Source organism: Equus asinus, chromosome 1, assembly GCF_041296235.1.
Source record: "Equus asinus isolate D_3611 breed Donkey chromosome 1, EquAss-T2T_v2, whole genome shotgun sequence".
Taxonomy (NCBI): Eukaryota; Metazoa; Chordata; class Mammalia; order Perissodactyla; family Equidae; genus Equus; species Equus asinus.
In genome coordinates, this window is record NC_091790.1 from 196,817,599 (window position 1) to 196,834,508 (window position 16,910).

Here is a 16,910-nt window from a genome sequence, read left to right on the forward strand (position 1 = left end):
CTTTGTCGCTTTACCTCCCACCGTCACCTACCATTCTCTCTTGCCCTGGAAACCACGGTAAGTTGGGAAAGACATAGGGCTCCTAAAATTTCGCTGCGTTATCTCCAGGTTTTAACTGACTCCCTCAGATCATGTCCTTTGGAAGGTAATGGATCATCTCTTATGCAGCGTAGATATAATGCATATTAGGATCAAGGCTGATATCTTGGCCCATAGAGGATCTGAAACATCTGGTTAAGGCTGGCAGGTCGTATACAATATGCATTCTCTTACAAAGTTATTCTTATGGTTTTTTAATTCAACAGCTTCTGCTATTTGTCTTTTTCTGCAGATTAATGATCTTCAGTTTTTTCATGGGAACAGATAACCAGACTTGGGTGAGGGAGTTTATTCTCCTTGGCCTCTCCAGTGACTGGGACACTCAAGTCACCCTCTTTGTCCTGTTCTCCATCACATACATGGTGACAGTGCTGGGGAACTTTCTCATTGTCCTTCTGATCAGACTGGACAGCAGACTCCACACTCCCATGTATTTCTTTCTCACCAACCTCTCCCTTGTTGATGTCTCTTATGCCACAAGCATTGTTCCTCAGATGCTGGTGCATTTTCTTGCAGTACATAAAGTAATCTCGCATGTGAGCTGTGCAGCCCAGTTATTTTTCTCCCTGGGCTTGGGTGGGATTGAGTTTGTTCTACTGGCAGTAATGGCCTATGACCGCTATGTGGCTGTGTGTGACCCCCTGCGATACTCAGTCATCATGCATGGAGGTCTCTGCACTAGGTTGGCCATCACATCCTGGGTCAGTGGCTCCATCAACTCTCTCATGCAGACCACCATCACCTTTCAGCTGCCCATGTGCACAAACAAGTTTATTGATCACATATCCTGTGAAATCCTAGCTGTGATCAGGCTGGCCTGTGTGGATACCTCTTCCAATGAGGTTGCAATCATGGTTTCTAGCATTGTGCTGCTGATGACACCTTTCTGCCTGGTTCTCTTGTCCTACATCAAGATCATCTCCACCATCCTAAAGATCCAGTCCACAGAGGGAAGGAATAAAGCCTTTCAGACCTGTGCCTCTCACCTCACAGTGGTTGTCCTGTGCTATGGCATGACCATTTTCACTTACATCCAGCCACATTCCAGTCCCTCTGTCCTTCAAGAGAAGTTGATCTCTGTCTTCTATGCCATTTTGATGCCTGTGCTGAACCCTATGATTTACAGTATAAGGAATAAGGAGGTGAAGGGAGCCTGGCAGAAATTACTAGGGCAATTATCTGGATTAACGTCAAAACTGGCAAGTTGATGAATTATGAGCATTGCTTAGAGAAAAGAGCTTTGCCTATGTGTTCTCCCACTCAACTCAGATATGACAGCCATCAACTGCATTGCCCTGGCAACCAGGAAGGAGATGATGAAACGTGTACTGGTGATGCTAAGTAGGAGGTTGAGTGGTTAGGGTGGGGAGTTGAATGTGGGAGTATTTTTATGTCACAGCAGCATGTCCAGCGGAGTTAAGCACTGCTGTAACAGAACTTCCCACCCTTACTCAATCTCCATTCATGTGGCCTGAGAGTAATGAAAAAAAATACCATTTATTATTTTGATTTGTCTTATCATTTGTAATCACGGACCTATTCATGGATCTTACCTTGGACCCCTGGTTCATATTCATCCAAATTTTGTTTATCATGGGTTATCATGTTTCCATTGGGAACAAATGCGTTTTCGGATTTGAACCCTCACTTAAAATGATGTGTAGTGTATGTAGCCACATCCAGTAATTGCATGAGTAACTCTTCTGAAGAGAGTGTTGCTGTCAAGGCTGATTAAAATGCTTTTGTGCTGGGTCTACGACATGTGGACATGTCTTTGTCTGAGTGCTGGGGGTAACTCAGTGGAGAAGCATCTTCTAAAGGTCTTGTTTTACACTGGTGGAATGTAACTAAAGGTGTTTGCACACAAGGTTATATGGGCCAAGGAAAAGCTACTTTTCAGTTCTTCTTGATAGTATACAGTTTCAGAGGAATTTCACAGCATATATAAATTAAAAAAAGCATATATATTAAAGGTTAAAACTGTCTGATCTTTAAAATCTATAACTGCCTTTTCTGAGACTTAATATGTGCTTTTAAGCACATAAAATATGAAATAATGTATAAAACATCAAAGAAGCAGTTGTCTAAGAAAGGACATATTCCTCAGCCAAAGCCAATGAAAGACAAGACAACTCTAATATACATTTTTGGGAATCAGGATGGTTCAGTCAGCTGTGCAGATGTGGTCTCCAGTCACTGTATTGAGTCTTTTCTCTTCCGTCCTCCAACACACAATAGGACCCTAGCAAATCTACTCAAGTGGAATAGTCTGAGAGTGGATGAACCTCTGTGAAAAAGCATATCTTAAGTAATGGAAAAGAAGGGGAAGAAATAATTGTATGTGGATGATGAGGCAGAATCAGGAGAAAGAATAAGATAGTAGCTCATCTTCTCACTCCCATGTAGAAAGTTCAAAATCCTTCCCTTCCATTGTCTCTTCTTTAAGTCAGCTGATTTGCAGTTCTTCCATTTGTGGACACATTACCAGAGAATCTCATGGTTTAAACAGTGCCGAAGGCTCACATAATCCAAAACTCATTTGACATTTTAATTGTACCTTAAAAGTAATCCGATCCTAAATTTTGTGATACAGGCAGGCATCATCTCAAGATGTCAATACTAGTAGACTAAATTTCTCTTGGTGTTAATTCAAGAAATATTAACAGAGTGTCTACCTGTGTCAGGGACAATGAGTGGTTCTTGAGATGCAATAGTCACATATGACACAATCCTGACAAGGATATGACTACCTAGCAGTGATGACAGATGATGCAGCAATTAAAATGCATCGTCATAAGTGTCACAAAAAGAGTAAGACTTCAGGGTGATTGCAGAAATCTTCTTGTATGAAAGGAAGAGAAAAGGTCCAGGTGGAGACCAGGAAAGTGAAAACAAATGATCCAGGTTGACAAGAAATCTGAACAAAGGAGAAACTTGTGAAATATGCCAAGATGGGAGAGAGCCTGAGAGTCCAAAAATGTCCTGGAGCCACACTTGCAGGGCAGAGAAGATTGAAGAAATAGTGAGATGAAAAGATGGTATACAGAGGCCAGGTCTTAGAGGGCATTGAACACCAAAAGACTTTGAATTTTATCCTAACAGCAACAGGGAGCCAGTAAAAATTTTTAAGCAGGAGCATGGCTTAAAATTTACATTTTTGAATTATCACTCTGGCAAATGAATGAGGAGAAGAAAATATTGGAGGCAACCAGATAAGGGGCTACTCCAGGAATACTATTGACTTTAGGAGAATCTGAACTGAGATAGTGGCAATGGGCAAAGAGAAAAGTCAAGTTACAAGATTTAAAAGAGATTTAAGAGGAACACTTAATCTTCTCCCAGATTGGAATTCCCTTGTGGACCCCATTCCTCCTCTAAAATGTCATAATCCTGTCTGAATAACCTGTAAATTGTGGAGTAAACTGCAAAATTTATCACCATGAATACACCCTATATTAAATGGTAGGAGAAAGAGATGAAAGAAGAAGGAAATTAGTCAACAATACAAATGTACACGTGAAACTTCAAGGAGAAGGATACATGAAGATGCTGCATCCTCATTTCTGTGACTGGTCATGTGGTTACAGTGTTTGTGACTTTTCTCCACCACCCATCTCATGTTCCCTTTGCCCTCATCCAGTTCCCCAGCTTGTTTGGGTTCACCTGAAGGGTTATCCAAATCTTCATTTCTCAGGAAGCAGAAGTGTTGAGACTGTGCTTTAGGTATATAGAAACAGATCATTATAGTCTTATATTCCATCTGTTAGATTTCTCCTTTTCTCTTTTTCATTTATAAGACTGCTTTTTTTTTTCAGGATGCATTTTCTCAGTAAATTCAATTCTCAATAAATTCAATTACTTGAATACCTTGAGATGACAGACATTCGTATAGCTGCTTGTAAAATATGTTCCCAATATGAGGGAGGAAAGTACTGTTGATGCACAGGCAAAAGAAGTTGATATTTCTAACAGGAAAGCCATTAACTATAATTTTTTTTAAAAGTTGGGCACTTAAAAATATTTGAGGTTAAAATATTGTCTAGTATTTAATAACCTTAAAAAATCACAGTAGCTTTTTTGAAAAAAAAGCCAATCTATATGAAAATTACAGCTTGTTCAAATAAGAATCCAAATAAGATCTATATTTTGCAATTGTCTACTATGCCTCTGAAGACTCTTTATTTTATAGGTTCACCCACAAATTTCTTTTTTCCTCCTTGGAATGATATTTTCGATAAAACTGGAATGTTTGTCCCTGTTGGACTTCCATGTCATCTGGATTTTTTGATGACATCCTAGGAGTGTAATTATACAAGTTCCACTGACCCTGTATCTCCTGTTAGATCTGGAGGCTTGATTAGATTTGTTTGCTTTTTTTTTCTGGCAAGAGTATTTCATAAGAGGTGGCATGTAGTTCTGCTAGGAGATACACAGTGTTTGGTTTCTCTTTTCTAGAGATTATTGCAGTTACTACATTGCCAAGCTCAGGATTCTCATTAGTGGCAACTTTTTATTGATGTATTGGGCTGGATAATTCTTTTTTTGTGGGGGCTACCCTGTGATGGTAGGATATTTTCCAATAAATAGGTTGAGAGTATGCATCACCTGTTTATGCCAGCTGTTTGACTCTTCAGGATTTGCTAGGCCTAGTCCCATATATACTACTCTGTGATATGCTCCTTGAAGCAGGTGTCGATGGACAGCTCCAGGTGCGTGGTGACCTGGTTTCTTATGACCAGGCATTCAGTTACTACTAGGGCCTAATAGCAAGCCAAGAGCTGTTTCTCAAAAGAACAGCACTTCCTAAAGAGGCATGGTTTTTCCCCAAAGCCCTGTAGACAAGCACTTTGATTCTCCAATCAAGCCTTCCCACAGGCTCTACTCAGCAGCCGAATCTGTCTTAGAAACTTCAAGTACCAACGGAAATGTGGGGTCCTAATGACCAAGTAGCAGAGCTGTTTGTACTGAAGATGGACCATCTGGAGAGTCTTCTGTTGCTTTGGGCTCTACTGGAAGCTGGCATCCATGGTACTCTTGCCTGATAGGCCTGTTCATGGTAAACCCTTCAACAGACAAATATGGAAACAACTGAGTCTTGAAGCACAGGTACAGATAAAAAGGAGATTGCATTGGTGTTATCACAATAAAAAGTTCAGGCTGGGTACTCAGACATTAGCCCTTGGTGACAATTTATTGATTAGAGAAGTTAGTGCCTTTTATGGTATAATGTTGTGGATATTGACTTGATGTCCTACTGCGTGGGCTGCAAGAATCGATGTTTTACAATGAGTTCCTATGAAATATAACCTGTTCCCCAACTTCCTTTTAAAATATTCTCTGTATGGCCTATTTCTTGGGTCAAGAACAAATCAAACTGGAGATTAACTGTATCTCTAATCTGGATGAGATTCTTTTGCCTGGTCTGTTGAGGCTAAAGACAACATGCCTCTCCTGGGTGCTTCTCAGATAACACTGGGAAGCCTCTTGCAGACAATCAGACAGAAGATTAGGAGGAGTGAAGTTTGTGGTGGTGGGGATGAGCAGACACTTGTAAAGCCACGGGTCTCAAATCCTACCTATGGAGGGGAGTAGATTGGGTGCCACAGGCCTTTCTGAAAGATAGACTGGCCTGAGTCCGGCAGGGCTGAGCCCAGCAGTCTGGGTGGATATAGGTAGTGTCTGTCCCTGGGTCCTTTAATTCTGATTCATGAAATGAGTAAAGATAAAGTGCAATAAAATAGAGAGTTTTCCCTCCAGCTCTAGTCATCAAGGATGCACAGATGTACTTAGAAAGACTGGAAGGAAATGTAGGAGTGAAGGTATTGTAGGTGGCAGAATTGGCATCAGCCAAAGCTTAGTGGTAGAAATTCCGGATCTATACCAGAGTGTCCCATGGCCAAAGACGAGGTTATGCAGGGGAGCAAATAATCGTGCTAAATGCTTTTCAATGTTTACCCGTTAGCATGGTTCCCAGACTTCCCACTATGCAGAGCTCTTTTCTTTGGAATTTCCCTAAATATCCCTCTTAAATTGTAGAGATCTGAAATAACCCTGTGATCTCAAATGTAGTCTAATCAAGTCAGAGTCCAATGCATGTTACTGAGACTGGCTTGTTGCTCATTAAACTCATTTCTTCTTCTTTCTGGTACACAGCTAGATTATATGTGAGCTTCCCTTGCAGTGAGGTGTGGCCACGGGACCATGTACTAACTACTGGAAAGTGGATGCAAAGAAAGTATGCCACCTCCAGGCCTGGCTTGTTGAAATCTCCTGAGCACCAGCCTCCACTGCTAATTGATTTGCTCTGAAGTCATCAGGACAGAGGGGATCCAGCACAACACCCTGGAGACCCAGAGGGTGGAGGAGTGGCTGGTGGAGGAAGCCAGGGTCCTGAGTCACTTACTGGATGAGAACTACCCAGAAAAGCTATCCTTACCAGTGTCGCTCTCATGGGAATTTGTGTAAATGAGAAATAATTAGCGTGCTACTTATAACCAACAAATGATCTTCGCCCTCAAGCAACTTACAATCCAATCAATTTCTAGTAACTTGGACTTCATAATTATTATAAAGGTCTTTAAGATTCCTTTGGTTTTTTAAGTTTTAAAGTAGATTCCAAATACTATGAATGTCAAAACACCAAGAACTTCATATCTTTATCACAAAAACTTTTGTTGAGACCAGATTCCTTACTGTGTATTTGATTTTTTGTTCCTAAGTGGTTTTCTACTATTAATAAATTATAATGGCCAATTCCTTTATTATATTGTATTTTTTTATTGAGGTGTAATTTACATATGGTAAAATTCACCCTTTTTTGTTCAGTTCTATGAGTTTTGAAAAATGCACACAGTTGTGTAACCCCCACCAAAATCAAGACATAGAAAAGTTTCATCACCCAAACATATCTTTGTGCCTTTTTAAAATCTATTTTTCTGAACATCAGCCACTACCAACCACTGATCAGATTTCTGTATTTATTTGCCTATTGCAAAATATCATATAAATGGAATCATATAAGACGTAGACTTTTGAGTCTGACTTCTTACCCTTGGCAAGCATTTAGATGCATCCACTGCATGTATTGTTACATGTTACAGTAGCCCATTCTTTATTTACTGTTGAGTAATAATCCATTGTATGGATGTACCACAATTTGCCAATTTAATATTTTATTTTATTTTATTTTTTTGAGGAAGATTAGCCCTGAGCTAACTACTGCCAGTCCTCCTCTTTTTGCTGAGGAAGACTGGCCCTGAGCTAACATCGTGCCCATCTTCCTCTACTTTATATGTGGGATGTCTACCACAGCATGGCATGCCAAGCAGTGCCATGTCCGCACCCAGGATCCGAACCGGCGAACTCCAGGCCGCTGAGATGCGGAACGTGCGAACTTAAAGCACTGTGCCACCGGGCCAGTCCCCATTTAATATTTTAAAGTGTATTTGGATTGTTTCTAATTTGGGGGAACTACTAACTAAACTGTTTTAAACATTTAAGTACAGAAATTTGGGTGAATATCAGTGTTCATTTTAATTGTGTGAAATGAAATCCCACGTTTGAGTTCTATTGCTAGGTCATATGGAAGAGCATTATTTAAGTTGATAAGAAAATTCCAAACTCTTTTTAAAAGTGGGTCTACCAACTGCATCAGCAACTTATGAGAGTTGTAGTTATTCCACATCATTGCCAATGCTTGCCAGTATCAGTTATTTTTTTTTAAAGTTAGCCATAGTTGAGTAGTGGCATTTCACTACGGTTTTATTTTGTAGTTCTTTAAGGACTAATAATGTCGAGCATTTTTTCCTGGGCTTTTCAGCCATCTGCATGCTCTTACTGAAATGTCTGTTCAAATCATTTGACCCGTTTTCATTGGGTTATTTTCTTATTATTAAATATCGAAGATTTATTAAATATTCTAGATACAAATCTTTCATAAGATATATGTTTGCAATGTATTCTCCCAGTCTGCTTCTTGTCTTTTCACTCTCTTGATGGTATCTTTCAAAAAACAGAGGTGTTTTATTTTTGAAGAAGTTGAGTTTATACATTTGTTTCATCTATAGATCATGCTTCTGGTGTCCTAAGAAATCTTTGCCAAATCCGAGGTTGCAAAAATGTTTGCCAACATTTAAGGATCTGAGCCATTACATTTCAGTCTATGATCCCATTTCAATTAATTTTTGTATATGAGTAAAGCCCTGCATCCAGGTTCCTTTTTTGCCTATGGAGGTCTAATTGTATGTCACCATTTGTTGAAAAGTTAGTCTTTTCTGCTTCAAATGTTCTTTGCACCTTTTTCGAAAATCAGTTGACCCCATACAAGTGGGTCTATTTCTGGACTCTCCGGTCTCTTTCACCTTTTCATCTGTATCACAGTGTGTTAATTACTATAGCTTTGTAGGTGATCTTGAAATTAGGTAGTTTAAGTTGTCCAATTTCCTTTTCTTTTTTCAAAATTGTATCAGTTATTCTAGATTCTTTGAATTTCTATAAAACTTTTAGAATCAGATTGTTAACTCATATAGAAGTTCCTGGGATTTTCTTTGGTCTTGCACAGTATCTACACATCAGTTCGGAAGAGAATTATTTTAAAAATATTAAATCTATCACTCCTTGAACATGGTGACTATTTCTGCATTTGTTGGGACCTACTTTGATTTCTTTCATCAGCGTTTTGCAGGTTGCAGCACGCAGATCTAACACATATTTTGTTAGATTTCATATTTTATGTGCTATTGTAAATTGCACTACTTTTTAAATTTCCAGTTGTTCATTGTTATTAATTATAAGTACACTCAATATTTGTATATGACCTCATATTTGGTGACCACGATAAATTTAGTAATTAGTTTTAGTAATTTTTTGAAGGTTAGGTGTTTTTCTATATAGATGATTGTGTCATTTGTGAGTAGAGACAGCATTATTTCTTCCTTTCCAATCTGAATGCCTTTTATTTATTTGTCTTTTTTATAAAACTGGCTAAAGTCTTCAGTTTAGTGTTAATAGGAGTGGTGAGGATGGACATCTTTTCCTTATTTCCGATTTTAGGAGGAAAGCATTTAGTCTTTCACTATTAAATATGATTTTAGTTGTAGGTTTTTGTAGATGCCCTTTATCAGGCTGAGCAAGTTCTCCTCTTTTCCTAGTTTGCTGAGAGTTCTTACCATGAGTGGATGTTGAATTTCATTGAATAGTTTTTCTGCATGTGTTGAGAGGAGCACATGGCTTTGCCTCTTTAGACTATCAGTATTGCAACACACATTGATCAGTTTTTGAATAACGGACCCACTTTGCATTGAGAGTACTTGATCACAATGTGTTGTCATTTTTCAAATTCCTTGACTCAATTTGCTGATGTTTTGTTGAGGATTTTTGCTTTTTTCTTCACAAGGGATTATTGTTTTGTGATTTTTCTTTTCAGGGTTGTTTTTGTCCGATTCTGGCATCAAAATAATGCTGGCCTTTAAAATGAGTTAAAAGTTGTTCCCTCCGTGCTGATGAAGATATTTGTTTAATTGGTATTATTTCTTCCTTAAATGTTTGGTAGAATTTACCAATGAAATCACCTAGGTCTGGAATTTTCTTTGTCAAAAGAGTCTTAAAATGAATTTAATTCTTTAATAGATATACAATTATTTGGGTTATGTATCCTACCTAGTAAGCTTTCGTACTTTGTGTGTTTTAAGGAATTTGTTCATTTGATCTAACTTGTCACATTCATAGACATATTTAGGGCTGGAATAGTCTTTTTTTAGTTATTCTATTCATGTCTGTAGGATTTATAGAGATGTCCCTTTTTCCTTCCTGCTATTGGTAATTTGTATCTTCTCTTTGTCTTTGTCATGGAAAGTCTGGCTGAGGTTTATTAATTCGATTTCCTTAAAGAGCTAGATTTTGGTTTTATTGATTTTTCTCTCTTGTTTTCCTTTTATCAGTTTTACTTATTTCTGTCTTTATCTTTATTTGGTGCTTATTTCTGCTTCTTTGGGTACATTTTGTTCTTGTTAATTCTTTAGCTGAAAGTTTAAATTCTTGATTTGGGTCTTTCCTCATTTGCTAATGTAAGCATGTAATGTGCTGAATTGCTCTCTAAACACCACTTTGGTTGCGTCTCACAAATTTTGATTTTTTTTCACTTTCGTGCAGTTAAAATATTTTCTAATTTTTCTTGTAACTCCTGTGATCCATTGATTATTTAAAATTGGATTGCTTATGTTTATAATATTTGGATATTTTACATGTATTTTCTGATATTGATTTCTACTTGTGTTTTGTCAGATGACATACTTCTGATTATTTTAATTTTTATAAGTATTTCGAGGACTTTTTATGCTCAGAATGGGTCTATCTTGATGAAAATTCTGAGTGTACTTGAAAAGACTGTATGTTCTTCTGTTCTTAGGGGGAACATTCTGTAAATGTGAATTAGATCAAGTTGTTTTGTAGTGCTCTCCAAGACTTCTAGATCCTTACTCCTACTTACTTGTTCTATTGATTATTGAGGGAGAAACGTTAAGATCTTCAAGTACAATTGTAGATTTATCTATTTCCCTTTTTAGTCCTCTCAGTTTTTGTTTCATCATTTCTGAAACCCTGTTTTTAGGTGCATATATAATTAGGATTGTTGTATCTTCTTGGTGAATTGACCCTTTATCATTATGCGATGTTTCTATTTATTCCCGCTAATATTCTCTGTTCTGAAGTCTATTTTGTCTGGCGTTAATATAACTACTCCAGCTTTCTTTTGATTAGTGTTTTTAGGCTATATATTTTTGCATCTTTTTATGCTAAACATATCTATGTTCTTATATTTAAATTAGGTTTCTTGTAGATAGAATATAGTTAAGTTTAGTGTTTCTATCCAAGCAGACAAGCTCTGTCTTTCAGTCAACTTGCTTAGACAGACCACTTGTATTTAATATAATTATTGCTGTGTTTGGGTTAAAATATATCATCTTGGCAGTTTTTTCTGCTTTTTCTATGTGTTCCTTGTTCGCGTTTTCCTCTTTTCTCACATGATTTTTGGAGCAATTGTTTATGATTGTATTTTATCATTACCATTAGCTTAATCATATACTACTTAAAAGTTTATTGTTGAGCTAGAGTTTGCAATATTTATTTTTAGTTAATGTCAGTCTATGCTAAGTTGTATAACATTTCTTCATGTGTATTATAGAAACTTTTAAACATGATACTACCATTTGATTCCACCAATTTTTGTGCTATTATTGTCATATATTTTACTTTCACATAAGCTATAATACAAAATAATTGCTATTACTTTTGCAATAGACAGTCCATTTTCTTATAGTGTGTTAAACATTTAAAATTTTGTTTTTTATTCACTTTCAGTTTTACCATTTCCAGCATTCTTCTTTTTTCTTGATTTTTTTAGATCGATTCATTTATTCAACTGGTATGATATTTCTTGCCTAAGACATTTTGTTAACATTTATTCTGCTCTAAGTCTTCTGGAAAAACATCCATTCAATTTTTCTTTGTTTGAAAATGTCTTCATTTCTCCTTCATTCTCAAAAGATATTTTCTCTACATATAGAATTCTCAGCTGACAGTTTTTTGCACCCTCAGGGACTTAAAGATAGCACTCCATTGTCTTCCGGTTAGAACAGTTTCTGAGAAGAAATCTGCTTTGATTTAGATCTTTATTTTTCTTTATGGGATGTGTCTTTTTATCTCAGCTGCCTTCAAGATTTTCACTTAATTTTTGGAATTTTGACAGAATACAATGTGTATAGGTTTTTGTTTGCTTGGTTTTCATTGCACTGTTTGGCTGAGCTTCTTGCATTTGTGCTCTGATTTCTTTCATTATTTTTCTCAGCCATTATCTCTTCAAATATGTCTTCTATTCCTTCTGTCTCAAGTTTCTTTCTGTGGTTTTTCCAATTTCATGTATGTTAGATTGTTTAATGTTGTCCCATGGCCCTTGGATGCTCTCTTAATATTTTATAGTCATTATTTTTTCTCTTTGCGCTTCAGTTTTGCTAATTCCTACTGATTTATCTTTATCTTCACTGATTGTTTCTCAGCTTTATTGTATCTACTCATAAGCATTCTTCATCTCTGTTATTATAACTGTGTTCTTCATGTCTAGCATTTCCATTTAATTCTTCCATTTAGCTTTTAATTCTCTGTTGAAATTCCTCAGCATTTATAATAATTTATTCCTACCCCAAGGACTCCCACATGAGAGTGTGGGAATCAGTGCAGTCATGGGTTGAGCTGGGTTTGAGTTTTGTTGTTGCTATAATTATCCTCAGTGCACCAACAAATTCAATCAATTAGATCATTTAATGTATGAGAGTTATTTTATTATTATTATCATTTTTTTTTGGTGAGAAAAATTCACCCTGAGCTAATATCTGTGCCAATCGTCTTCTATTTTGTATGTGGGGTGCCGCCTCAGCATGGCTGATGAGTAGTGTAGGTCCGTGCCCATGATCTGAACCCATGAATCCAGCTGCCAAAGCAGAGTGTGCCAAACATAACCACTACACTATGGGGCTGGCCCCATGAGAGTTATTTTAAATTCCTGTGTGATAGTTCCAAGTATATCTGATTCTGGTTCGGTTAAATTCTTTGCTAAGTGATATTGAAATTTTCCTCTTGTCTTTTCCTCTGACCTTTAATTTTGATGTAAATTCTGATATTTTGTGTGTAAGATAATAAACTTTGATGTAAATAGTATTATGCCTTGAAATGGGCACATTTCTTCAGTTTATTCTGTAGTCTTGTGTTGTGGGGGAGAGTGTGGGAATCAGTGCCGTCATGGGTTGAGCTGGGTTTGAGTTTTGTTGTTGCTATAGTTATCCTCAGTGCACCAACAAATTCAATTTTCTCAATTATTTCTTGTGCTTCAAGTGGGATGTTAAGTGGTTGGAGGGTTTTGCCAATATTGCTGTTCCACCCTTAGTTTTAAGCTCTCCCTGTGAGACTGCATGTCAGAGAGTGTGTCCTTCCACATGCTGCCTCCTTCCCATGGCAAACTGCTGTTATTTGTTCCTCAATTCCTGCTAGTTTGATGATGGAGGGTGGGGGTTTATTCTCTGTTGTCCTGGTTCTACCTCAGTATTAGGCACATCCCTTGTCCCCTGTGTCTCAGGGTTGGGGCTTTCTTAGTGCTTGTGCCCCTTCCACCTTAGGAGATAGCTCGTGGTCTGGACCCAGAGTGGTTTCCTACCCCAAGGACTCCCACATGAGTATATTTTCTTTTACTGTTCTCTTCCCTCAGTGATAAGTCCTCATCTGTCTCTGAGGGAACAGGGTTTGCTGCCTGTCCCCCAGTGGCTTCAGTCTTTGTTCCTCAAGGGAGACACATGGTGGTGAGAGCATGCCTTCTGCTTACTGTAGTGGCTGCAGCTGTCTTCACCTGGACCTGCATCATGAAGGAAGCTTTCTCTGGTTTTCCACTTTTCCCTGAACATTCTTGTGAGGAAAGTTCTAAGTTTGTGGAGAAAATCTTGAGAATTGGTGGGAACTCTTTTTGCTGTGACTCTCAGCTATTCTGTACTCACAGTACCCAACAATTGAATGTAAGCAATTTGTTACAGCAATTCTCACTGACTTGTTTGGTGGTCCTGTTTTCCTCCCATGCTCTGGGCCAGGTAAGTCAGAGCTCAGCTGTCATTGCTCTCTGGATGCACCTATCTTTCCTGAGATTTCATGCAATTTACTTGCCCTGCAATCTCAGCTTTCTGATGATTCCAAGAACAGTTATGATTTTGTATGTTATTTAACTTTTTTTTGTTGTTTGTTTTAGAGTGGGACAAATGTACTTCCAGCTTTCTACAACCTAAGTGGAAGCTAGAACAAGCTCAATTGCTTTATTTTTTCCTTTTAAGTAGACTCTATTTTTTAGAGCAGTTATTGATTCACAGAAAAATTGGACAGAAAGTACAGGGAGTTCTGATACACTCCTTGCCACCCACCACCCTAGCACACGGACTTCCCACTATAAACATCCAGCACCAGAGTGGTACATTTGCAATTAAGTTTCGTGTGTGTGTGTGTGAGGAAGATGGTCCCTGAGCTAACCTCTGTGCCAATCTTCCTCTACTTTGTATATGGGGCACCACTGCAGCATGGCTTGAAGAGTGGTGTGTAGGTCTGTGCTCGGGATCTGAACCTGAGAACCCCAGGCCACCGAAGTGGAGTGTGTGAACTTGACCACTATGCCACTGGGTTGGCCCCCATTTTCAATTACTTTTAAAGGTCTGTTTTAACAGACAAAATATAAGTGGGGATGTGGATGATAATTGATGGCTAGGTAAAATATAAAAATGGTAAATAATAACTTTTAAGCCAAGGAATTTTAGGTCAAACTAACCACTTCTCTGGAAGCAGCTTGCTCAAGTTATATGCATAGTGTTTGGAGCAAATAATTGGTTATATTCATGTTCCTCTTGTAAACCCATGCCTACACAATGATAACACATATTAGTGAGTTGTCACAAATGCTTCTTGAAAGGACTATTTTCATTTAGGTAGACACCTGTGAGATGACCTTCCTGGGCAGGAAAGGGAGCATTTTCTGCTGGAGGAACAGAAGGCATTGTAGGAAGGGTGGGGGCTCACATGGGAGAGGAGCAGGAGAAACTCAGGTGGTGATTGACTTTGAATCTCTTCTCTCACAGTTAGCTGAGATTTGATGTTAGAGTCATTGGAGACTTTAGATCAAATCTTTGTGAAATGGATAATTGCAGAATAAAGTGTTGCAATGAAAGAGTAATGTGACAGTATTCTACAGAATGAATTGTCCCAGTAGTTCTCAAACTTTACTCTATCAGAAACAGCTGCAAAGTGTTTTATTCTATCAGAAATGCATAAAAGGCTCATTAAAACACAGTTTTCTGGAGCCCATCTGAATCGTTTCTGATTCAGCAAGTCTGGGTAGAATGAAACCTATCATGCTTCAAAAGGCACTGAATTACATCACCTTTAGAAACAAAATGCTGAAATAATAGAGACCAGCAGTACTAACAATGGAAAAGAAGGATCTGTGTGACAAACATTTCAATGTAACAATTGATATAACTTACTAAATTATGGAAGTTGAATGAGAAGGAAGATTTCTCAAGCAGGAGTGACTGAGAGTGCTGTGGAGTCCTTGTTAAAAGCTTGGAATTTGGTTACGTAGAAGGATGATAGGTTGGGTGAGTATAGAAGATTTGATAGATAATAAATGATATTAAAGAAATAAATGAGTTGGCATATGGATGATGACAAGGTGCATAAATGGGTGGATGAGCAGATGAACAAATGGATGAATGAGTATTGAGATGGTTTTAGACAGTTGGGTAAATGAACAGGTATGTAAATAGTGGTCTTGGGAATTACTGGGTATTTGACTTGGTAGATGGATGAATAAATGGATAAATGATTCACTTAAAGGGTACATGATGCCTAAAGAATATATGAGAATGACAATGTGACTGCATTCTGTCAAACTTACATTGAATCTTTTCATAAGTATTAAAAATGTGAAGAGATATAGAAAGTTAGCTCTATGTATTAAGGATTTCGAATCCTCTTTTTCATTTCCTTTTTTTTCTGGAGATCACAAAACTCTATTTTTGTAGATCTTATTTGGAATCTTAAATCTTTCTACTCCTTACTATTGTTTTAGAACTTGAATAGTACCCTTAGAAATATACTCGGGTGTCTGTCAAGGCTTGCAGTGCTCACAGCAGCCCAGTAGACTCTTGGCACACATTCAGGGGAGTGAAAATAATTATGCTGTCTCCAGAAGGAGAGTTAAGGGCGTCCTGGAACTTAAGAGGTTATTTGGTTTTTCCAGGTTGGATGCTGAGTAGTCACTGCTCATTAGAATAGGGTGATGAGTACTAAATGTCAGGTTTGGGCTACATGAGAATATCCTAAAATCTCAGAAACTGGCTTCAGTGCATTTTTAGAATGATGTTAGGTTTCAGTAAATTGTTATGGGTTGAGGAGGATGGAGAGAATAGCTTACCAAGGGAGAATAGGGCAGCATAAGAGAACTGGGAGTGGTGACAGCAATTAATAGTCTAAGGCATAAAGCTCCTCAGGGTAATCCATCAGCCCCACATTGCTAATTCACACACTACCACATTTCATTAGGTTTGCATTTCAGCCAATTCAGAGGCACCTATGAACTTCCACCCAGCACTTCCCTCACAACATAAGCTAGTCCCAGCTGAGTTCTTAGCCCAGAAACCAATGAGTATGGGGTACTTCATCTCTGTGTCGAAGGGAAGCACTCTTTAGAAACCAGCATAAACCTAGATTGAAGTAGACATGTCCATTTTGTCAGGCACTAATCGGTGTTTGAGAGCTCCAACAGAGGTATCAGCAGAATGTGGGTGTAAACAGAATTTTCTAGAGAGGCAGAAATAGAGCTGATCTGATTTGCTGGGGACTTTGGATAAGAGATATGAACTACGGAATGTTGAAATCTTCTCACTCTAAATAGTATGGCAAGCAGCTGACAGCTTAGGTACATTGCTGTTCTAAGTGTTCTCAACTCCAAACTGTAGTACTGCCAGAGAGAAAGAGAAAGAGTGAAACAGGAAAGTGAGGAAGAGAATGATTAATCTTTAGAAAATGGAGATACTGTGGATGTACTCTACATCATATTTTGGCAAAACGTTAAGGGAAAATCCAAGATCTGTAAAACTATTAGTTAGGTCTTAAATTCATGAACATACAGTAGGAGTATATTACAATTTCATAAAAAGATAAATTAATTGCTACACGGCACCCAGAATGTGAACTGGGACTTGTATTGAGGTCTCCTAACTCTCATTTCTGGG

The 16,910-nt window shown here is 37.9% G+C and overlaps 1 protein-coding gene across 1 annotated transcript; it reads left to right on the forward strand.

Moving 5' to 3' along the window:
* Positions 1–353: 353 nt before the first annotated feature.
* On the forward strand, positions 354–1,307 carry LOC106842244 (olfactory receptor-like protein OLF3). The gene has a single exon (XM_014858634.3). It carries the CDS (start codon positions 354–356, stop codon positions 1,305–1,307), a length of 954 nt encoding a protein of 317 aa, XP_014714120.3.
* Positions 1,308–16,910: the final 15,603 nt, after the last annotated feature.